Source organism: Parasteatoda tepidariorum, chromosome 8 (assembly GCF_043381705.1).
Source record: "Parasteatoda tepidariorum isolate YZ-2023 chromosome 8, CAS_Ptep_4.0, whole genome shotgun sequence".
Taxonomy (NCBI): domain Eukaryota; kingdom Metazoa; phylum Arthropoda; class Arachnida; order Araneae; family Theridiidae; genus Parasteatoda; species Parasteatoda tepidariorum.
Window position 1 is genome coordinate 84,595,292 of NC_092211.1, and position 25,240 is coordinate 84,620,531.

A 25,240-nucleotide genomic window follows, 5' to 3' on the forward strand; every position below is an offset into this window, starting at 1 on the left:
GGGGGGGGGGGGTTCAGCAATTCACGTAGGAAATGTGCGCATTCACACTTTCTGTATCGTTAAAATTCAAAAGTTTGCTTTTTCATTCTGTCAACTAATGTGTTGATTATTTGTATTTATTGACTTTTAATAAATATGATATTAAAAAAATCTTTGAATATTAAAAATTAAATAAATAAGATGTTAGTTTTTTTAAAAATTGTAATAATGTTTGCACCATTTGATACTTTGTTTTTGAAGTGATTCTTGGTTGATTCTATCAACTAATGTGTTGTTTGTTGTCACTTGATTTTTACGGTTATAAAAATATAACCGCCGTTCCGGATATAACCTTCTAATTTCCACCTACCTTCTCTGTAAATTGAATTAAGTCTATCAATTGTAATTGCAATAAATTTTACAGAACGGGGGATATTTAATACATTACTAACATTAGATAATTAAATTTTATCGTTTGTAATTATTTAAGAAATTCAAAAGAATTTAAACTTCGATTTAGTTTTTCACTTTAAAATATGATGCACGAAATCAGATCATCAAGCATCCCGTTGCCAGTTAGCAAAGAAAAGAAAAAGTTTAAAAATTCATGAGTTCAAAAACAAAACAGCTACATTTTTTCGTTTTGAAAAAAAATTTGATTGTTTTGTTTTGAAGGAAACACACTATGTCACTTTTTGTTTTGAAAAAAAATGTCTGGTGTTGAAGATAAACTCTTAGTTTCTTTCTTTAGGTTTTCCGTACGGAATCATAACTTATGGAAAGAGAAAAATGTACCTTACATAAAACCTTTACCATTTGTTGGAAATTTACTGCCTATTCTCCGAACTGTAAGTATGGCATTTAAATAACATTTATTTAATCAATGCATTGAGGAATTTATAGACAACCTACAGACAAAATAATGCGAAGACTTCTTTACTAACTCGATGAAAACATTTTTTCTTTTGGTAGCAAATGTTTTGCAAGGTTTTACTTAGCAAAACTGCCAGCACCCATTTGAAAGATCAATGTCATTTACACCCTTTATGATATTTGCATAGATCTAAAATGAGTGGAAGAAGTTCTTTCCTTTTTCAATACCGCTTTAATCCTAAAAACACTCTTACATCAATATTGCGATCCAGCAAAATGTTATCAGAATGGGATACCTGCAAGTGACGTAGTTTGGGTATCTCGATCCTGATTGGTTGTTGCAACGTGACATTTGTTAACGTTAATAACTGTTCTTTCCATTCTATTTCGAGCAAGCCAAACACTAGTTTTTTTTCTTCTTATTTTGTGTGTGCAAAAAGTTCCGTGTGATTCCTATACACGCGTAAAGGATTAAAACTGTAATAAGGAAATAATTTTCGCTTTTCCTTTTCGATAGCAGAAGTACGCATGCATCAATTCATTCAGCAATAGGTAAATTATAAAACAGCTTTGTTCCTACTTAATTACATATATTAGGTTCCGATTAGGGATGAACTATATTTTACAAAAATATAGTTCATCCCTAAATCGGAAGTCGTTATGGAGAAATTTTCAGAGGAAGGCATGGGCCCACATTGGGCTGTCTGGCCAACTATGACGATGATGATGATGATAGTTCTTCCCTAGCAACAATTTTACCTTGGTCCCATCTGGGCTTCAAATTGGCTCAATATAGGTTATATATGAACATGCACCGAGAGACCAAATATTGGGATGTCTATATTTTTTATGTTGGTCCAATAAATGACCTATGTCGGGCCACTATCGGCCTATACAGGGCCAATATATGGCCTATAATGGGTGAGTAATAAATAAAAAATATCGGGTGAATCAAACAATTCTATGAAGGTCAAATACTGGTCCTTTGAACTCTTATTGAGCTGAGATTCGTGTCAATTGGTCCAATGAAAGCCAAAGTTGTTTCGCTGCTGGGGTTTATTCATTAGGACAACTAGGACTTCTATATTTTTCAGAAATGACTGAAATTGCGGCTAATAAAAGAAATTATCCAATGGACTTAATCATAACTTTTTTTTATCACTTTTCTACCTTAAAAATTTTTTTTTACCATTGTCAAAAAGGCTCTCTGAGAACTACTATTTATCTGCAGGAAAAAAAATGGCAGCAAAGACATTTCAATTTTACCTCTGTTTTTCTGGAAAAACACTCGGTTTAAGAGTTTTTTTAAATTAAAATATAATTATACATGCAGGAAATGTTTTGTGTATATTTTATCTACGTTGACGATTCGAATTTCATCCCAGTGGCAGATCGACGCATACCAGCTGTGGAGTAAAGGCGGTCGATGCGCATGATGTTAGTCTCAAAATTGCGGCACCTTTATCGAAAGTGTCCCCATAGTTTTTGAGGGAGTGCTGTACTTTTAAATATATATTTCAGACAATATGTCATAAACCTTATAATAACTTTGTAAAAATACTGGCAGCAAATACAATGTTGAGGTGTCAGGGCTCCAGGCAAACCATTGCTGCAGCATAAAAACACACTCTGNCTTCCTAAAAAAAGGTGAAAATGAAATATTTCTGGAACCAGTTTTTATTCATTTTACGGATAAATAAAAGATCTGACAAGCATGATTTTTAATATTAGCCAAAATCTAATAGAAAAAATTTATTTTTAGTGCCTGGAAGAATTAGATGTTGAGCGGTACAAAAAGTATGGCAGAATTTATGGGTATGTATTGAGTAAAAGATCATCATTACATAAAACAATTAAGAAAACCTGCACACAACTAAGTGAACTACGAATAGGCTTGATGCAGGAAAATATTCTAATTCTATTAATTTTTTTTTTACTTATCAATAAATAGTTTTGAAAATATATACACAACTAAGTAAACTACGACTGGGCACAATGAATTAGAAACTACGACTCAACAAAGGAGAATATTCTAATTATATTAAATATTTTTACTTATCAATAAATAGTTTTGAAAATATATACACAACTAAGTAAACTACGACTGGGCACAATGAATTAGAAACTACGACTCAACAAAGTAGAATATTCTAATTATATTAAATTTTAAATTTTTATATTTTTCAATAAACAGTTTTGAAAATATATACACAACTAAGTAAACTAAGACTAGGCTTTATGAATAAGAAACTACGACTCAATAAAAGAGAAAGTTTTAAATTATATTAAATTATTTTTTTTTTGTATTTTTCAATAAATAGATTTAAAAATATTCACTCAACTAAATGAATTACAACTTGTCTCAATGAGAGAAAGAAATTACGTCTCATTATGCGAATTTTTTTTCGTATTAAACTGTAATTTTTTATATTCATGAAATGAAACAATTTTGACAATATCCATACAACTTTGTGAACTACGACTAGACTCAATGAGTTATATATATATATAGAGAGAGAGAGAAACTACGACTCAGTAAAATAAAATGTTTTAATTCCTTTACTCATCAATAAATAATTTTAAAAGTCTGGTCATCTATGTGGACTGTGACTAGGCTCCGTGAGAAAGAGAGAGGGAGAGAGGAAGAGAGAGGGAGAGCGGTAGAGAGAGGTAGAGAGAGATTACAACTTAATAAATTTTAAAAAAGTACAATGATTCAATAGGAGATCATATAAAAAATTTTACTTTTTTACTCATCATCAAAAGAAACAGGTATCTACACAACTTAAATAACTCCGACTGGGCTCGTCTCCACAAGACAGTTATCAAGATTCAATTATTTTTTTAAAAAAAATATCATATTAAGATGCATAAATAGGACGAAAACATTTGAAGGAATATATCTATAAGTCTATAAGTATGGTGTCTATATCTATAAGTATGGTGTAGAATTAATTGAGGAAAATGTGAGAGAGAAGTTGTAAGAGGTGTTCATATTCAGAAATGTGCTAGCTTAAGGGAACAGACCAGCTATTTCCTCCTAATTAAATGTTAAATAAAATGTTAAGCGTGGCAATTATTTTTGTTGTAATTAATATAAAATACAATAAAAACTGGCATTTTTCCAATAAAAGTTGAAATGCTACAGTTTTAAATACAAAATATAGTGCACAAAAAATGAAACAATTTAATAACCGTTGGTTTAATAGTTGGATCTTCACTTAATAAGATGCATTTTTAATGGTTTGAATATCTAATGATGAAAACTTTCTCTGAGTACAAGCTCACTTGAGCCTTATGATATTTTCGAATGATGAACCTGTCTCGGGGGGATTGATGAAGCCCGCCTGGCCTCGAGTGAGTTGCAGGGTTTTTTATTCGTTACAAGGAATTCACAACATTCTTCTAATGAGGCGTTTAAGGCTATAATAAATCAAGTCAACAAATAATTTTTAAGATAATCATGTTTAAATCTTACTAACATTACTTATGCTCTGAACATTTCATATAAATAATCATTTTTGCGGGAAAAAAAATCCTATGCCAAATTATTCACCAATTATTTTGGTAAAAATGATAATCTAAAAATCATTTGATGTAATAAAAATACATTTTTAATATTGTTTATAATCTTAAAATAGCTCATTAAACTTCTATTATTATAATTCAATAACATATTACATAATATACACGACATATTTATCTAAATTATATGTTTATTTACATTAATTTCAGATATTACGATGCAAATACACCAGCCTTAATGGTATCTGATCCAGAACTTGTGAAAGATCTTTACGTGAAAGATTTTACTTCATTCATAGACCATTCAGTATGTAATCATTGCATTTCACAGAAATTTCGTAAACGTTTAATTTTCTTATAAACAAAATCCGGAATATGTTAGCACTCCAAATATATCTATCGTTACNCAATTTTTAACTCCAAATGGTTCTGGGGGAAGGTTGGAGCATTGCAATAGCTCTCCCAAGAGCATCCCAAGCATTTTCATATTCAATAGGATTCAAGTCAGGGGATTTGGCTGGCCAATCCATTCGTTGAACATCCTCGCTTTCCAGATACTCATCAACCATGAGAGCCCTATGTGGTCGCACATTGTCGTCCATAAGAATGAACTCAGGGTCAACAGCGCCCTTGAAAATACGCACATAGGGCTCTAGGACCTCCTGCCTGTACCTTTGGGCATTCACGGAACCATTGTCAAACACATGGAGCGGCGTGCGGGTATCTTGCATGATACCTGCCCAAACCATGAGTCCTCCACCAGCATAATGGTCCCTTTCGATAATGTTGCTGGGATGGTATCGGGATCCAGGTTCCTTTCATATCAATAACCGTCCAGAAATAGCGTCATAGAAATGTGCGTCATAGAAAAATATAGCGTCATAGAAATGTGCGAAAATGCTTTCCATCTCTTAATTTTGTCCACCAGTGTATATTTATCTTTGCTTGTGATTATCCAGCGTCTTCGTTTGATAATTGTTTAAGGACATAAACTCGAAAAACAATGATCTAATCCTGAAATTTCATGCAAGCGAAATAAATAAAAAAAACGTACTTCTCTACCAAGATAAGTAAAATATAGATTCTAATTTGGATCTGTAATCGTGCAGATTGCGTATAAATTATTAGCAAGTGTACGCGTGAGAGCATTTGAAGTGAATGTAAATTCGTATTATGATGAATGCTTCTGGAGATAACAGTGGGCAATTGTAATATTTTTTGGTGCCAGAAGGTGATCTTAACACTGACATTTACTGCAAAAATGGTATAGTTTTTGAAGGCGAGCACAATCTAGAACACACGGCTGCCAATATATAGTCCATAATTTTTAGTACAAGACGATCATCCATATCAGATCTACTAAGACCACTACTGACAAACAAGCAGTTCGTCATTCGATACTAAATATGACAAAGTGTGAATGTGTCTTTTATTTATTTAAAACAGTGAGTGAATTCGGAGTAGAAAACATATACGGATTCGTAACTCTTATTCAAAATATAAATTAACAACAAAAATCTTTTCTAGTGTTTTTAATTTTAAAATATGCCGATGTGCGTTGTATTTAATCAATATTTTTTCAGGAATTCGAAACAGGAGAAGATATGATCGCCAAAATGTTGATAGTTATAGGAGGGGACGATTGGAAACGAATTCGAATGATTCTTTCTCCAACATTTTCCACTGGCAAACTCAAAAGGGTAAGTTCAACAAAAATGTTAAATTGTTTCATTGAAGAAACGATTGTATAGATTAATGTCGTTTGACATCAAAAACAGCTCAATCCAAAATAAATTTTTTTTTAAATTTTTGCAAAAATCATTTAATAAATGTTTTCAAGGTTAATTATTTTATAAATTATTTTTTGGCTCTAATGCTCTGAGAAAAGTAAGAAATTAGTTTAATTTTTCTTTCGTATAATACAGGTGTAATAAAAAAAAGTCCCGCTTCTGAGAGGGCTCTAAAATGCTCATTTATTAGTTCAAATGAGGATGAAAGAATTAGAAATAATTAAATTGATGCGCATAATTTTTTTTAATAAATAATTTTAGAAACGAAAATCCACGAATAGGTGGCGCTGTAATAGTCAGAAACACATTTATTGTGCTCCATAAATATTGCATCTCTCGGTACTAAAAAATATCAAGAGTGGCCTGCATTGTAAAAAAAGATGGCTAAAAGTTTAAAAAAAAAGTTATTACAATTTTTTTGATGATCATAACTACTTTTTGATGTCCATAGAGCTATGTAATCACAAAGAAAAAATTTTGAGTTGGTTTTATCCCACTTAAATAACGAATTGAACTCATCACGAATTGAACTCATCACGATTTAATCATCACGAAGTAAGGAGAAAAACAGACATTAACATGTGCATTTGAATTCAATTGTTGTTGACATATGCCATTTAGGCAGAGGGGATGAGATCTACGGTCAATAATTAGACTTCTGACACACCCATACGTCACACCCGTTTATAGGGCGGACCCATTCATACATCCACAGATCTACAGATCGTACATCTACAGATCGTAGTTTTGTAATGAATCAGAGAACGATCAATCTCCTATTCAGCAGCCCCAGAGGTATTCATTTGTTATGGGAACATAGGGGACTTAGAGAGTACACAGATTTAACGTGCATCAGTCACCATTTACTACACGGGGAGTCTTCGACAGGCAGGGATCGAACCCACGACCCCTTGGTCATGGGCCCAGTGCCTTACCAGGCTATCTCGGCCCCTACGAATTCAATTGTGAGAGTTTAATAAATAAAAATGTTTATAATTTTTGCTCATATAGACACGTATTGTAATTTTTTATTTTTTAGGAACATTTCTTAGTTGAAAAGTGTTGGTCTCCTATAATAGTTTTAAAATCGCATCGTTCTAGTTGAGAAACATCCATGCAATGAAAAAAATAAATGCACATATTTGAGCCAAAAATATTGTATATGCATTTGACTAAAAAATTTCATTTGTTGGTGAATTCCACATTTGTGTTCACAAACAAATACTCTACAAAATAATATCTCAAACAATTATTTGTATTTCTATAAATTTGGGTGCAAAATGTTTGAATCGTTAAGTAGTTAACCTAAAGATAAAAAAAATCATTAAAAATGTGCGAAAAACAAAATAAATACAAATAAAAAAAAGTTTTCTTTTCTACTTAACAGGTTGATTTTAGATTATTTTAAAATTATTATCGGGAAGTAAGAATAAAAACGGACATTAATTTTGTTTTCGGAAATTTAGCAACAAAATTCATTTTTGACAACAAAAATATTATTACCTAGTTAGAATATTACGTTTTTAACAAATGAAAATCTGTAAGTAGATAAATAAACAAAATATGCAGTGTAAGTAACGAATATGTGAGTTGCTGTTTTTTAATCGTTTCAGGCGAGTACGCGCTTCTGTTTTAGGTGTTTAACTTTAAATTTCTTTTTGCTACAATAAAACTATTAGACCTATGAACTTGAAGGTATACAAAAAAAAATATACGGAAAGCACGATGAATCAAAAAAAAAATATTTGATAAATAGTTTGATAAGTATTAATTAAAAAAACTCACAGTCAAAAAAATCACGTGGGTCTCTTTCCAGCGCACAGAGTTAAAATTTGACATTCTCTAAGACCATTTTTATGCGTGAATTGAACATAAATCGTGTTAAAAATGCATAAAAAAAGTTAGAAATTTTGTTGAACGCGTTTTAAAAATTATTAAAGTTTCAAAAGTTTTTTTTTTCTCTTTTAAGTAATAACCGTATTGTTACACAGAAAAGAAGAAAAATTCATTCTTCTCTCGAGATTTTAAAATTACATGGAAGCTCGATTTTTTACGTTTAAGTTTGACAAAAAAAAATGAATGCGTTGTCTAAAACTCGCCAAAATGTATTGAAATTGTTATTTTCAACTTATTAATAAATGATTTGAAAAGAAATTACAAATTGCATTGCCAAACGAAAAATAAGCGAGGTATTTGTTTGCAAGACAATATTATCGAGAATAAAAGCTCGATAAGTAAATATTGCTTGCTTTCGTATGCCTGTTAAGGCAGAGGGGTACGATTGTTCTTGTTTTCCAGTGGCGCTATCTATGACCAACTATCCGACTTCTGACACACCCGTTACGTCACGCCCGTTTATAGGTCGGACCTATTCATACATCCATTCATTCATCCACAGATCGTAATTTTGAACTGAATCAGAGAACGATCAATCTCCAATTCAGTACCCCCAGAGGTTTTGATTTATTATTAGAACATGGAGGACTTTGCGACTCGAAAGATTTAACGTGCACCAGTCACCATTTTACTACACGGGGAATCTTCGGCCGGCGGAGTTCGAACCCACGAACTCTCGGACATGGGCCCAGCTCCCTACCAACCAGGCTATCCCGGCCCAAAATAAATATTATGGGATTTTACTTAATAAAGTTTGTCATATCCTCCAGCAAAGCATTTTAGGAAGAAACAACCATGAAAGCGAAATAATCATGGGCGTTGCAGAGAAGAGCGTCATAGAGCCTCCAAAATAATTATTAAAAAAGTCTCCTTGTTCAACAATCGCAGAATAATAAATTTTCCCGTAAGAGAATGCAAGCAAATTCTTTTGGTTTTGTTTGAACAGATTTATATGTAGCACTTCATTATGCTACAAAGGCATTATCCGCAGTGCAAAAGCTAATATTTTTCAGAATCAGCAGCATTTTTGCCCGCAAAATATTTAATAATAAGCATGCTCTGTAACGTAAATGGTCAATGATGTTTCACGTTTTCAATAAATGTTAATTATACCATTTATACCAAAGCGGATTTTCGTATTAACTTTATTTCTCTTTATATATTTTTTTAAAATTTTGTTTCAAGATCATTATTTTGTTTAGATTAAGCAGAAATTTTTATCCCTTGTAGACAAATGGGAAACAACTTTAGAGTCCTCTGAAATAAGAAACTTATTTCCTGCTGATCTTGCATCATACAGCATAAAATAGGGTTGGTTTTAATTTTATAAAAGCAATTTTTTTATACAATCACCAATAACAATTTGCTGGATAATAAAAATGCATAAATCCTAAAAGAAAAATTTAAAAAAAAAACACGTATTGTAAGAGTTTTTTCCAGTATATAAAAAAATTGCTTAAAAATCAGCTTATAATTTTGTGATACANTTTCTCTTTATATATATATTTTTTAAATTTTGTTTCAAGATCATTATTTTGTTTATATTAAGCAGAAATGTTTATCCCATGTAGACAAATAGGAAACAACTTTAGAGTCCTCTAAAATAAGAAACTTATTTCTTGCTAATCCAGCATCATACAGCATAAAATAGGGTTGGTTTTAATTTTATAAAAGCAATTTTTTTTATACAATCACCGATAACAATTTGCTGGATAATAAAAATGCATAAATCCTAAAAGAAAAATTTAAAAAAAAAACACGTATTGTAAGAGTTTTTTCCAGTATATAAAAAAATTGCTTAAAAATCAGCTTATAATTTTGTGATACATATAAGTTGATTTTCCCCCATAAATGTTTCTCTTTAATACTGAAAATCGGTGTCCATTTAAATATTATTAAATGATTTTAATTTCTGATTTGTCATGATTCTATTTAAAAAGAAATTACCTTTTTTTAGTTGATTTTTTTTAAGCAAACCTAGCTTATTTTTTAAAGCTATTTCATTAACAAAAGAAATGTTTGAAATAATTCTGAAACTTTTAAAACAATAATCATAATAAACCGGATTTTTTTCAAATTTAGAGAATCTAGATCACAGCTTGTATAAAATTTAATTCAACCGAAGAACTGATTTTTTATTCGCAAAAGTTTTTTTAAGTTTTACTCTGATGAAAACTGTTAATAATCATGGCTTTCCGTCTTTTTCAAATAGCGTTTGTATAGTTTTAGATGAAATGATAGAATAACTTTCACACTTTTGTAACATTTCTGAAGATGAAACAGCTCTTAAAACCAGTAAATCTTCATGCAAACTTTTATTTCTGCATACAAACCAATATCTTCTCTTACAAACCAATATATTCTCATAAAAGCAAACTTTTAAGGAGGCTGTTTTTTCAGGTTCTGGGTATCTTTGAGGATTGTGCCAAAACACTGACTCAAAGTTTTGGGAAGTTTGCAGACTCAAAAAAACCTTGTGATGTCTACAAGTAAGTTTCAATATTTCAAAAACACAATTTCCGGTCCCTTTTCTTCCCGTTTTATTAATTGGTTAAATTAGTCACTCATATGAAAATATTTCTTTTTTACTAAAATCCAAATATTTATAACAAAATGTATTTATTGCCGAATTTTTGTTCTCGCAACTTGTAAAATTCCTTGAATACTTTGCACAACAGGTGTTAAAATCAACAATATTTCTTTAAAGGATTTAAGGAAGAAAAATTAAGATAGAACAAAATAAGATAAAGTCATAGGACTCAATCTTAATAGCTCCAGGGCTTTACTTTAAATTAATTAGTATAGATAATAAATAGTTAAGTTAGGAAATCAGGCACAAAAGCTTATTTTTTCCAAACAAACATACCTTTTTTAATAAATTTAAGTTCTTAACCCTTAATGTCAATCTTAACTTAATCACAAGATTAAGTATTGAGAGAAATTTTGTTTTTATGGAGGACTTTTTAATAGAACCAACCCGCATTTGTGTTAATGAGGAGGGAAACCACGGAAACCTCCCACGGTTAGTCCGATGGCATGGGGACTGACTCATGTTCCGTCTACTACGGAGGATATTTTACGTCAGCACTGTGGTCTGTGCGAGCTGGGCGTGGTTCGTCATCGCTGGGAATCGAACCCGGGCCACCTCATTGGAAGGTGAACGCTCTATCCCCTGAGCCACCACGACTCAATACTACTTGATTGAAAAACATCATTCATTTCAAAAAATTACAAATTGGAAAGAGTCAAACTCAACTCTTACTTACTGGGTAGCACTAAATATTCGGACGCAAATGGCGATCTGGTGAGTGGGCATTTCACGCCAGGGTGTAATTTATTATTGATATGCTTGAAATGTTAAAAATGAAATTTCATGGTGCAATTTTAAAATAAAAATATTGTGTTAAATCTTTTGCAGAATGTATAGCTCGTTTACAGTGGATGTAATTGCAAGTTCTGCCTTTTCTACAAAGATTGATTCCCGCAACGATCCCAACAATCCATTTGTTAGACATGTGAAAAGAATATTCGATCAGGATCCTGGGTTCAGGTCAATACTTTTTTGTAAGTCCATTCTCTCTTTTAAAGAAAACTATTCAATACAATTCAGTTTTAAACCAGTGATTCCAGTCCACTTATTCTAATCAAGGATTATAACATATCGATTCGAATGAAATAGTTTTATTAGATTTACTGATTCTCGACAACGCTTTTAATCTGTAGTTTCGAATGAAATCTATTGATCCATACTGATTCGGATTCCAATAAAAAATTATAATCTATTTATTTAAATGAAATCTATTGATCTGATTTGACTCTGATTCTGACCAACGATGATAATATATCGATACGAACGATATCTATTGATCCATACTGANTGAAATAATTTTATTAGACTTACTGATTCTCGACTACGATTTTAATCTGTAGTTTCGAATGAAATCTATAGATCCATACTGATTCGGATTCCAATTAAAAATTATAATCTATTTATTTAAATGAAATCTATTGATCTGCTTTGACTCTGATTCTGACCAATGATGATAACATATTGATACGAACGATATCTATTGATCCATACTGATTCAGATTCTAATTAAAAATTATAATCTATTTATTTAAAAGAAATCTACTGATCTGATTTGACTCTGATTCAGACCAACGATGATAATATATTGATACGAACGATGTCTATTCATCCACACTGATTCGGATTCCAATTAAAAATTATAATCTATTTATTTAAATGAAATCTATTGATCTGATTTGACTCTGATTCTGACCAACGATGATAATATATCGATACGAACGATATCTATTGATCCATACTGATTCGGATTCTAATTAAAAATTAGAATCTATTTATTTAAAAGAAATCTATTGATCTGATTTGACTCTGATTCAGACCAACGATGATAATATATTGATACGAACGATGTCTATTCATCCACACTGATTCGGATTCCAATTAAAAATTATAATCTATTTATTTAAATGAAATCTATTGATCTGATTTGACTCTGATTCTGACCAACGATGATAATATATCGATACGAACGATATCTATTGATCCATACTGATTCGGATTCTAATTAAAAATTAGAATCTATTTATTTAAAAGAAATCTATTGATCTGATTTGACTCTGATTCAGACCAACGATGATAATATATTGATACGAACGATGTCTATTCATCCACACTGATTCGGATTCCAATTAAAAATTATAATCTATTTATTTAAATGAAATCTATTGATCTGATTTGACTCTGATTCTGACCAACGATGATAATATATCGATACGAACGATATCTATTGATCCATACTGATTCGGATTCTAATTAAAAATTAGAATCTATTTATTTAAAAGAAATCTATTGATCTGATTTGACTCTGATTCAGACCAACGATGATAATATATTGATACGAATACCATCTGGAAGTAAATATTACTTTAATGTTTCAGTTGCTGTTCCCTCCCTCATGAGGAAACTAGGCGTTGAACTCTTTCCACAAGACTCATTGCAATTTTTCAACAACACAATTCTCGAAATAATCAAGCAAAGGAAGCAGACAGGACAGGTAATTTTTTCTTTATAGTTATACAATAATCTTTTCATCTTTCATCTTTATACAACGATATAAAATCAAATCTTACGACAATTTTCCTTCGACAATAGGATTAGACTATGTTCGTCATCGAGACGCAAATTATTGTTTATTTGCTAATAAACAGCGTATTATGATGGGTACATCATTAAAAAAATAGCCATACACACTTACCAAGTTTATAAGATTTCAGCATATCATAGAAAACAATTAACGTTGAAAGATCATACTATTTACCAATCAAACGGGTGATATCAATTTTTAAAATGAAATTGCAAAAGAAAAATTATAATAAATAAATAAATAAATAAATAACAGTACAATAAAACAAGGCAAGTTTCACTTATCCGATCTCTTTAAGGACTGTCACGGGAATACCGTAATAAACATCAAGATTTTTATTGCAAGTTGTCACTAAAACGTGATAAAAAATAAGGAATTTTGAAAAACTCTTAATTTATAGAACCAAATCACCGCAGCCTTACTTTTAATATTATACCAAAGTCAAAATGTTTGATGGTTTTCCATTGATGGACCTACATAATCTTGATGGAAACCATCAATAAATCCATCATTGACCATTATATTTTGGATGGTCCCTATCCTAAGTAACCATGATCCTAATGTAGGAATTCGGACTGATTTTTGATGATCCAGCACAAGAATAGCAACTTGTTTTGATGGTATATTCCTGCAGAACCGACAAGAATTATTACCATCATGGAAATGCATCGTTGTACTATTATGAACCATCTTGGATTTCCATCATAGCTTCTTAGAAATCAAATGTTGGAACGATCATGAACCACCATCTCCCCTATGTAGGAATTCGGACTAATTTATGAGGGATCAACATATAAAAAAACTTACTGTTTTGATGGTATATTCCTACGAATCAACAAAAATTCCCATTAAACCATCATGAAAACGAAAAGTAGGAACCATCAGGGATTTTATTGGTGTATGAGAATCAATCTTCTCTTGATGGTTAACCATCATAGTATTAAAGTAGCATTTTCCATCATTGAATGATGGAAGTTTCCTTGGCATATCAAATACCACTAATGCATAATGGTAAACGTTGGATGATGGTGATCATCAAAGGATGTTAGGCCATCATGAATCGCACTGAAACAAATATAAACCATCAAAACTTTTTGCTGAAACATCAAGAATTGTGAATTGGGTATATTTCTTGTTACATAATTAAACTAAACTAAACTCAGTGCCTCGACAGCCCACAGAGGGCCTAGGCCTACGATGCCCATCTCAGTTTTTTTGACCTTGGGCTCTGGGGTGCAGGAGCAGACTTTCCGGTTAGGTGGTCAGCCGAAAGCGGAACCCCCAGTGTTTAGTTCCCAAGCATGCTTGGTACTCATTTATCGACCCACTGAAGGGATGAAAGGCTGAGGCAACCTTGCCGCCGGAGGATCGAATTCAGGACCTGTGGCACGGGAGCGCGAAGCGCTACCTAAGCCACCGGGCGTCTGTTATATAATTATATAATATAATTTTATAATTATATTATACAATTTTATTATTATATAATTGTATTTTTCACTACATAAAATATATAAAATATTTCTTACTATATAAAGATAATTTTTCTTAATCTGACGATTTTATCTATATTTTTTTATCTACCAGGCAAGAAATGATTTTCTGCAATTATTGCTGGAGTGTGCAAATGAGATTCCAAAAGAAGATTTAAAAGAAAACAGTTCAGAAGATATGACTCAAAATTATGGTTCAGAATCTACTGATCGCGCATTTTTCAAAAATGTATCAAATAAAAGTGAGTTCTTTTTTCTTCTTATATCAACTTTTATTATTTAATTTTTAACATCAAATAAATTAAAGCACGACCATTGGAGCTATTAAACCACAAAATATATTCTTTCTTGTGTATAAACTAAGGAACTTATTTATGCTCGTTGCACGAACCATTTACTGAAGTCTAGAAGCTTTTTATACATGTTCCTTATAGGAGAAATTATAGAGTGCTCTAAGAGTTTATGTATTAACACGTTTTATGTAGGAGCTTACATAATCAAATTGTAGGCTTCCTATAGGAGAAATTATTGAGCTAGAAGTGCCAGGGTAGCCTGGTTGGTAGGGCGTCGGGCTCATGTCCAAGAGGTGGTGGGTTCTATCCTGGCCGGCCGAAGACCACTATGTATAGTAAATAATGACTGGTGCACGTTAATTCTGTCGGGCCACAAAGTGCTCCATGTTCCCATAAAAAAATGTATACCTCCGGGGATACTGAAATGCAAATAGATCGCTCTCTGGTTCAGGTCATAATTACGATCTGTGGATGAATGAATGGAAATATGAATAGATCCGCCCTATTAACGCTTCGTGAGGTGTGTATGGCTGAAGTCGTATTCTTGGTCATAGATGGCGCCACTGAAAAACAAGAAACGCACCATCTTCCTTTAAATTTGCTTGGTTTCACCAAGCAAGCTTGCTTATATTAGCAAGTGGCATTAGAAACAACAACATAGTGTTGTACTTTTGCCTTTGCGGTGCTCTCTTTTCAAATAAAAGGTTTAATTTGCAAAGCCAATGCTTTACAAGCTTGGCTTGCCTAAATGAAATGGATAAATGTTTAGTATTAAAATCTAAAAATAGTTTAAAAAAAGAAAGATATTGAATAGTTTCAGAGAAATAGTATTTTTAAAAAAAATCTTTATTGTAAAAATATGTGTTTGTAAATTGTTATTCTAAATTTATTAATGTAACATTTAGCTGAATTGGTACTGAATTTGATTTTACTTATTAATTAATGTGATATTTTCTTCATCAGTCTAGACAATATTATGTTCTTTTTAATGAACAAACTAACTATACCCTGGCCTCATTTGGATCTGTAAGTTAGACTGTTTAATGATTACAGAATATACTTTGTGCTAAGTATGAATAAAGCAAAAACAACATAAATAAAGCACAAATTAAGGTTCATGAATGGTCATACTATAATTTTGAATCTATAAACAGGAACCTTTCTCAGTGTCCAACTACAAAATGAGAGTAGAAAAGTAATCAGACAAACACGTGCGAAGTGGTTCAACCAATAAGAGAAGAGGAATAAACCTTAACGAGGAAATAAAAGAAGAGAGAAAGAGGTGTGAGTGTTTTTGCTGAAAAAATTTAATTAGAACAGGCTTACAAACACAGGAAAAATATGGGACGCTAGCAAGATCAGTAACTAAATTATTTACGTTTTTCAAAATATGGGATGGTTCCCAGAAATCAAATTTGGTAAATGAAAAGCATTGTTGACGGATTTTAACAGAAGAAAACTCTTTGATTAAAATTCCAACTATTTAGAGTGATTAAAGATCGTTTAATACCATGATTTTGAACATATCTTTCATGTCCTTTAAGTCGACAGTTAATTCTTCGTTTCGTTTGTCTAATAACGCAAAACCAGAATGACAGAAAAGTTGATAACAATCCCAGCCATAGATTCTTTAAGGTGGGTCAGGTTTAGTTTCTTTACAGAGGAGAAAAACAATTTTAAATTTAATTTTAAATCTTAGAAAATGGGGGATTGTTTTTCGGGTAATAAGGTAAAATAATCAGATTTTACGAATTGGAGAGTTTGTTGCATTGAGTAATCAACTCTCTGGAAATGAAGTCAACATTAGAAGGAAATTGATGGTCAACACCGATAGTTTTAAGGAAAAGGAGTGCTTCATTTACGATATTACTATTCAAACAAGCTTTAGTAGACAGCTATTTTGTTTTTATTATTTAAAGATTGTCCATTATGGAATAATAACCTCGAAGTAGTCGAATTTCTGAATAATTCTAAAATATTATTTCATGTTCCAAATAAATGTTTACACAAAAAAAAATTCTTTTAGGCCTGACGATGGATGAGCTTGTAGCTCAGTGTGTCCTATTCTTTATTGCTGGATATCAGACCACAACATTGCTGCTTGGATACACAACGTATAATTTAGCTCTGAATCAAGATATTCAAGAAAAACTCTTCGAGGAAATTAAGGAAGTGCTAAGAGAAACTAATGTAAGTACTGTACTTAAACACAACATCAGAATTTCTCCAAACTCTGAGCTTTAAAAATTCAAGAAAAAGTACGATGTAATGAGTCTATCCTACCAATATAATACGATAAGCTTCTACTTCCCCATAAATATTAATATTTTTATTTATATCCGTCGTTGAACAGTCGACCCAATTTTGGGTTGACGACTACTCATATTCAACCCAGTAACCTTGTCATTTTGGACCCAATCCAGAAGACAACGGAACTCCTGGATCAAGTAGTGGGAGCAACTTGCCTTCTTGCAGGTGTTTTTGATGGAACTAACCCACATTTACGTTACATAGAGAGGAAACCACGAAAACCTCCTATTGTTAGCCTGATGGAAAAGGGACTTTAGCCCATGATCCGTCTACCACTAAGGATCTTTCACGTCAGCACTGTGGTCGGTGCAAGCCGGATGCGGATTCCTATAGACCAGCTATCGCTGGGATGCGAACCTGGTTCACCTCATTGAAAGACCAACGCTCTATCCCTTGAGCCGTCGCTGCTCAAATATAAATATGAAAGGTAATATGTTTATAATGAGTTCGAATTTACNTTTCCCTGAAATTTTTCTTTTCGTAAGCTGTAAAAAAAACATAAAATATACTGGGGACATGAAAATGACTGTTTTTGTGAGAATGACCCTTATAATGGCTTCGAATTTGCAAAATTTCGGCTATTGAGACACATTTTTTTCGTTGTGAAGTATTTTTTTCTGCTGTTTGAGTGAGCAATATTATATGAAAAAATTGCGAAATGAAATACATTGTATTTCTGGTATCAATACGAAAATGTGATAAATTATCATCATTTTTACCTTATTTCATTATAACGATCTTAAATGAACTTGTGTAGGTGCCAAAGTTATCTTCCTTCTTACAAAAGTGTCTGCTATTTTAGGAGTCCTGCAACCCAAATTTGAAGATTGTTTTTTTTTTTTTTTAGTGATCTTGACCGCCTACTATTGAAATCTATATTCAGTATAATTAATAGCACCAAAAGTTCTTACTCACTATAACGTCTATTATATTGCTATTTTAACATTAAATACGTATAATTACTTATGACAGCAAATTTTTCATAACGACAATTTCATCTGCTATGAGGTATTACCGTTGTAACGGACTTTGATGGTTCATAATGTTATTCTGCAATAACAAAGTACAATTTAGCTTTTTGCACTTTTCCGATTTCCTCGGTCCAACGAAATTCATTTATTCAAAAATTGACGCCCTTTCATAAGTAATAAACAAGCAAAGAGGGCAAAATAAAAACTGCTTAATAACTTTTGATCTAATAATTCATCTATTAAGCAATTTTAATGGTTCTAAGGGCCAACTTGAAACCATTAAAATTGTTAAATAATTTATGAAGAAAGAATTATGATTAAAATAAAACTAATGATTTTCTAACTAATAAAACTTGATTTTCTTTTTTAATTATATTATTTCTCACCATTTAAGTGAAGCAAAATTTAAGTAATATTATCAGTTTATAATTGTGTTTAGAATAACGGAGAATTTAATTTTACAGGGCAAATTAACCTACGAAGCAATTCAAAATATGAAGTATTTAGACAATGTCATGTCCGAAGCTCTTAGACTTCATCCACCTGTTATAAGGTACGAATTAAGTATTTGTGTTTCATTTTTATAACAAATGTATTGAAAAATATGAACAGGGTGTTTCATAAATACCAAAGTTATATATTGAAATTATTACGAAAATTAGTACCTAATTATTCAAACCTAAACAATAAAGGTCGCAAGTTAATATTTTCACATCATTATATTTGTATTTCATGAAATGTAAATTGTATGTTAACAGTTTACATACCGATTAAACGAGGCTATTTTAAATAATGAGGCTTATTGTCTGATTTCAATGAGTGAGTTTCAGTACTTTTGCAGTAACGTTAGAAGTGTTTTGAGTATTATCTTATAATTGAAGTTAGGTTTCTCAAAACACAAGATAATATAAATTTTTTAACTGTCTTTTTTTAAAAAAAAGAAATGGATAATTTTGTTAGGAATAACCATCTAGGCCTCTTGATTTCAAAATACAAAAAAAGTCCTTGGTTGGTATAGTTTTTATGGTGTCAAGTCATCCGATTAGATATAAAATAAGTAAATAAAAAGTTTATGATTTCCGCAAATTTTTTCCAACAACTTTTTTTTACTAGAATTAAGAGACAACTTTAGAAACATATATTTTGTTTTTGTTTTTTAAAAATTCGAAATTAAATAATAAACGTAATTTACTGAGAACTGAGATACTTAAATTGTTTGCTTAGTGAAGTCTAAATTATTTAAGTAATGAGATCTAATTTATTTTAAAACCGAGATAATTACAAGCATTAAGATCATAAATACTCAAGCATTTAGATTTAAATTAATAAAGCATTGAAACATGCACTAGTCAAACCTCATATGTTGCAAGCTGTTATTAACTCAAGCACGAAAATATAAATAATCCAGCTTTGAAATCTTAAATGTTTAAATAGGGAGATTTATAGGCAATTAATTCAAACATTAGTAAGCAATTATTTCAAGCACTGAAATCTAAATTATTCAAGCCTTGAGATTTAAATAATTTTAAAACCGAGATCTTAATTATTCAAACATTAAGATTTAAATTATTTTAAAATCGAGATCGTAATTATTCAAACATTAAGACCTTACTTACTCAAGTACTTAGATTTAAATTAATTGAGCACTGAAATCTGAGTAAGTCAAACATCAGATCTTGAAATTAAACGGTTATTTTTTCAAGCACTAAAATTTAATTAATCAAGCATTGAAATCAAACTATTTAAATAGTGAGATGCTATTAATTCGAGCATTAGTATGCAGCTAATTCAAGTATAGGGATGCAATTATTTCAAGCACTGAAATCTAAATTATTCAAAGCATTGAGATCTAAATTGCTTTAGAATCGAGATCTTAATTATTCAAGCATTTAGATTTAAATTTATAAAGCTTTGAAACCAAAATTAGTCATACAGGAGATGTTGAAAATTAAGCTGCTATTAACTCAAGCACTAATAAACTCTAAATGACCAAGCAGCGAAATCCAAATAGTGAGATGCAATTAATTCAAGAATTAGTATGCAGTTAATGGAAGCATTAGGATGTAATTAATTCAAGCATTGATATTTAAATTATTTACCCACTGAAACCTAAATTATTGAAGAATTAAAACCATAACTATTCAAGCCATTGACTCACCGAATTTTCTACATTTTACTGACAAAAATATTGTTTTTATTTAGGATGGAAAGAATGTCTGTTGTAGATAATTACACATTAAAAGGTACAGGAATCACTATTCCTAAGGGGACGACAGTGTCCACTCCAATATATGCTATACACAGGGATCCAGAATTTTTTCCTGATCCTGAAAAATTTGATCCTGAAAGGTAATTTTTATACATATATATATATAACAATCCCAGCCATAGATTCTTTAAGGTGGGTCAGGTTCAGTTTCTTTACAGAGGAAAAAAAAACAATTTTAAATCTTAGAAAATGGGGGATTGTTTTTCGGGTAATAAGGTAAAATAATCAGATTTTACGAATTGGAGAGTTTGTTGCATTGAGTAATCAACTCTCTGGAAATGAAGTCAACATTAGAAGGAAATTGATGGTCAACACCGATAGTTTTAAGGAAAAGGAGTGCTTCATTTACGATATTACTATTCAAACAAGCTTTAGTAGACAGCTATTTTGTTTTTATTATTTAAAGATTGTCCATTATGGAATAATAACCTCGAAGTAGTCGAATTTCTGAATAATTCTAAAATATTATTTCATGTTCCAAATAAATGTTTACACAAAACAAAATTCTTTTAGGCCTGACGATGGATGAGCTTGTAGCTCAGTGTGTCCTATTCTTTATTGCTGGATATCAGACCACAACATTGCTGCTTGGATACACAACGTATAATTTAGCTCTGAATCAAGATATTCAAGAAAAACTCTTCGAGGAAATTAAGGAAGTGCTAAGAGAAACTAATGTAAGTACTGTACTTAAACACAACATCAGAATTTCTCCAAACTCTGAGCTTTAAAAATTCAAGAAAAAGTACGATGTATTGAGTCTATCCTACCAATATAATACGATAAGCTTCTACTTCCCCATAAATATTAATATTTTTATTTATATCCGTCGTTGAACAGTCGACCCAATTTTGGGTTGACGACTACTCATATTCAACCCAGTAACCTTGTCATTTTGGACCCAATCCAGAAGACAACGGAACTCCTGGATCAAGTAGTGGGAGCAACTTGCCTTCTTGCAGGTGTTTTTGATGGAACTAACCCACATTTACGTTACATAGAGAGGAAACCACGAAAACCTCCTATTGTTAGCCTGATGGAAAAGGGACTTTAGCCCATGATCCGTCTACCACTAAGGATCTTTCACGTCAGCACTGTGGTCGGTGCAAGCCGGATGCGGATTCCTATAGACCAGCTATCGCTGGGATGCGAACCTGGTTCACCTCATTGAAAGACCAACGCTCTATCCCTTGAGCCGTCGCTGCTCAAATATAAATATGAAAGGTAATATGTTTATAATGAGTTCGAATTTACAAAATTTCGGCTATTGAGACACATTTTTTTTCGTTGTGAAGTATTTTTTTCTGCTGTTTGAGTGAGCAATATTATATGAAAAAATTACGAAATGAAATACATTGTATTTCTGGTATCAATACGAAAATGTGATAAGTGATCATCATTTCTACCTTATTTCATTTTAACGATCTTAAATGAACTTGTGTAGGTGCCAATGTTATCTTCCTTCTTACAAAAGTGTCTGCTATTTTAGGAGTCCNATATATATCAAAATAATTCTGGCATGCAATTTGAGAGTCAGAGAAAAAGTATACAAAAGGGACATCAGTGTCCGCCTGCGTCAAAGGGTTAAATGTAATTTTACTTTTTTATGTTTTTCGCTAATCAATATATGTAAAGAAATAAAATACATAAATAAAAAATTGCACGTAGTTTGAAAAATATATAATTTTTGAAATTATTTAATTACGATACTTTTTTAAATTTTATATCACACACCTTTTACGTAGTCATTATATTTCCAATGCTTTTCGATTCTCACAATAATGGGAAAAACTATGAGGAAATAAAGGTTAAGACACGACTTTATTTTTCAACATTATGTACTTTTAAGCACTTAATATTACTTTAATACTGTAATATAGTGTTTTCCAATTTTATCCTTAAATATTCAAATTTCATTCTACGAAATCCCAATTTTATAAATGAAATTTAAGGTAATAACGTATCAAAGAGTATATGTAAAATATTTAATTAGGGGTATGAAGATTTCTCATAGTTTTATCATTAATGAACGTAAATGAGGTTTTATGTCTGACGGTTAAATTTTCAGCCCTTGTGCAGAATTTGTTTCCGGTGCATATACTATATGTAAGCTAAAAATGATTAAATTAAGTCGAATTATGGTTTACTTCGAAAAATTAAAATAACTGCTATAAACATTGAAAATGGTTGATAATGTTTTATGACGTTGAAATGGAAGTTATTTTGATTTAGGAAATACTAATGGAATATTCTATAAATACTTGTTTTTTTTTTTAATAATATGTTCTATATATTGTTTTTAGAAGTATTATATTTTTCGTTGAAAAATGCCATTTTTATTTCATTGGCGTTTCACTTAAAATAATTTCATAAAGGCAACCGTAAGATTTAATAAATTATGAATTAGAGGTTTTAAAATTCATAACTGGTTATTAAAAGGACTAACTCGCATAACCTTTTTAGAACCCTGAGGTTCCGCGGAACACCATTTAGGAACCACTGCTTTAATATAGTACTTTCAATGAAGTCAAACAACAGTTGTTGTTCCTGTTATCTTCTTTTGCAAGTACTTAATGTTTTATCAACACATTTCTTTCAGGTTCAACTCAGAAAATAAAGGAAAAATTGTTCCGTATACCTATCTACCTTTTGGTGCAGGTCCTAGGAACTGTATTGGAATGCGATTTGCCCTTTTGGAGTCCAAAATTTGCCTTGCCAATGTCTTTAGCACTTTCCAGGTTCAAACTTGTTCGGAAACACAGGTATTGCTTAACGAAAAAAAAAAATTTTGTTATAAATTTTGTGTGAAATAAATTTTTTTACTCAAATTTTCCAATGAAAAAACTTGAATTATATAGTTACACTCTAACCCAGATGTATTTTAAAACAAATAAATAATCCTAAGAAACTGAAGTGATAAGATATCAAATCAATTCGTTAATTCGATCTTTTTCTACCAGTTTTTAAATTTTTTCCGGTTGTGACTATCCTGTTTTTTTTTCTTCTAATGGTATTAAAAATGGTACTAATTAATTCGGATATTTTAACCACCTTTTTTTAACTTTTAAGAGTGAGTCCTAGAACGTTGAAGACCCGCTCAATAGTACAAGCTATTCAGGTTGGCTACTCATTGCTAGGATTACCAGCATAGTGGGAAAATCTGATAGTTAAGTTCTTTTCAATCATTTCATCTCATTCAATTAAAAAATCATTTTCAAATCTACATTTAGAAACTTTACTGCCACCCAAAGAAAAATGAAATTTATTTCTCCAGCTAAAACTGTTGCAGCATTGCTGTCAGCAGATCAAGGTTTAAGAAAAAATTGGTAGTCAAACTATTTCGTTATTGAATTATTTGTGGGTGGGTTAGCAATACTTCGGAATATTTTATCAAGAACCACTGTTTATTTTAATATGAAAGTTATACTAGTATATTTAGAGGTAACAATACTTTATGCATGTTAAAATTAAACTGACAGCAAGAACAATAAATATATAATAGTAATTATAATAGTAAATAATAAATGTTATAATAGTCATACCTATATTTTTGCTACCTCTTTTTTCCCCAATTGCACATCTCTGATTGAGTTAAGTATTTTTTGAGTGTTGCAGCCGTTACTTATTTCATAATTCTGCTTTCAATAAATCATAAATAAATTAATAAACACTGTGTTGAACATTAATGGCATAGTTAGTCTAAAGTAAGAACTCCCCTAGCCATTGATCTGGACCCGGGGCGGTGACTAGGGGAGTAGGGTCATTGTTTAGGGCAGTTTTTTGTTCGGGTCGGCGAAAAAATCTTTTTCTTCGGTCTATTGTGTTAGCCCTAGAGTGAAGAGAAGCTACCCTCCCTGAAATGAGCTATTCTTGTTTCCAAAGCAGACTTTGGGGGGGGGAGTTCTTACCGTAGACAAACTATACACAGAGTTGAACATTAGTAGTCGTTAACTCCAAAATTGGGACGATTATCCAACGACGATTGTAAAACAAATAAAATGTGATATTTTTTGACCTCGTTTTTGATGGGGCTTCGAAAAGTACCATTTAAAAGCATTGATCATTCTGTATGTCTTAGCACAACTAATAATTGTTTCTTTTCAGATACCCTTAGAACATGACAGGGGAGGACTAGGCTTTCTTCGGCCGAAGGAAATAACCCTTCGATTCGTACAGAGAGATAATTGTCCTTTAAAATGTTCATAGAGGAAATATCAAGCACACATTTGTGTCATTACAAACATTTTTATGCGTGTGCGTGATTTATATGCTTGAATATAAGAAGGAAGACGTACATATTATCAATTACATTTGTAATGCTATTTTAAATCCTCATTTTATAATTCATTTTGAATAAGATTTCGTTAAATAAACAATTTTTGTGTTTAAACTTGTTATTTGTCGTTAACTTGTTATTATCGTCTCTGATGTTCTGCGACAGAAATTTAATTACTTATTTCTCTGCAAGTTTCGTAAAAGTTTCTGCAAGTTTAGAAGATTTATAAAGATTGATTTATTGGATATATTATGCCCGATGCGTTTCTGCTGCTCCAAACTGAATCGAAAACTGAATCGAATGCCAATATCAAACATAACGTCAAGAACATATTATTACGACGTTGAATGGCCACCTGTGGTTCAAGGAACCCGATCCGAAAAATCCGACATGTCTT

General features: G+C 31.3%; 1 protein-coding gene across 2 annotated transcripts in view; it reads left to right on the forward strand.

Annotated features, from left to right (window-relative positions):
- LOC107448085 (cytochrome P450 3A11-like) overlaps nt 1–24,957 on the forward strand; it is a 31,063-nt gene extending 6,106 nt beyond the window's left edge. For both annotated transcript variants that reach the window (XM_071184312.1, XM_043046499.2), the window contains 13 exons: nt 731–827; nt 2,615–2,667; nt 4,588–4,684; nt 5,961–6,077; nt 10,464–10,552; nt 11,482–11,627; nt 13,029–13,144; nt 14,819–14,966; nt 17,044–17,207; nt 18,763–18,851; nt 20,501–20,647; nt 23,167–23,329; nt 24,672–24,957. In XM_071184312.1, the coding sequence (XP_071040413.1) occupies nt 731–827; nt 2,615–2,667; nt 4,588–4,684; nt 5,961–6,077; nt 10,464–10,552; nt 11,482–11,627; nt 13,029–13,144; nt 14,819–14,966; nt 17,044–17,207; nt 18,763–18,851; nt 20,501–20,647; nt 23,167–23,329; nt 24,672–24,773 (1,528 nt within the window). In that variant the 3' untranslated portion in view covers nt 24,774–24,957. The remainder of the gene's footprint in view (nt 1–730; nt 828–2,614; nt 2,668–4,587; nt 4,685–5,960; nt 6,078–10,463; nt 10,553–11,481; nt 11,628–13,028; nt 13,145–14,818; nt 14,967–17,043; nt 17,208–18,762; nt 18,852–20,500; nt 20,648–23,166; nt 23,330–24,671) is intronic.
- The last annotated feature ends 283 nt before the right edge of the window (nt 24,958–25,240 follow it).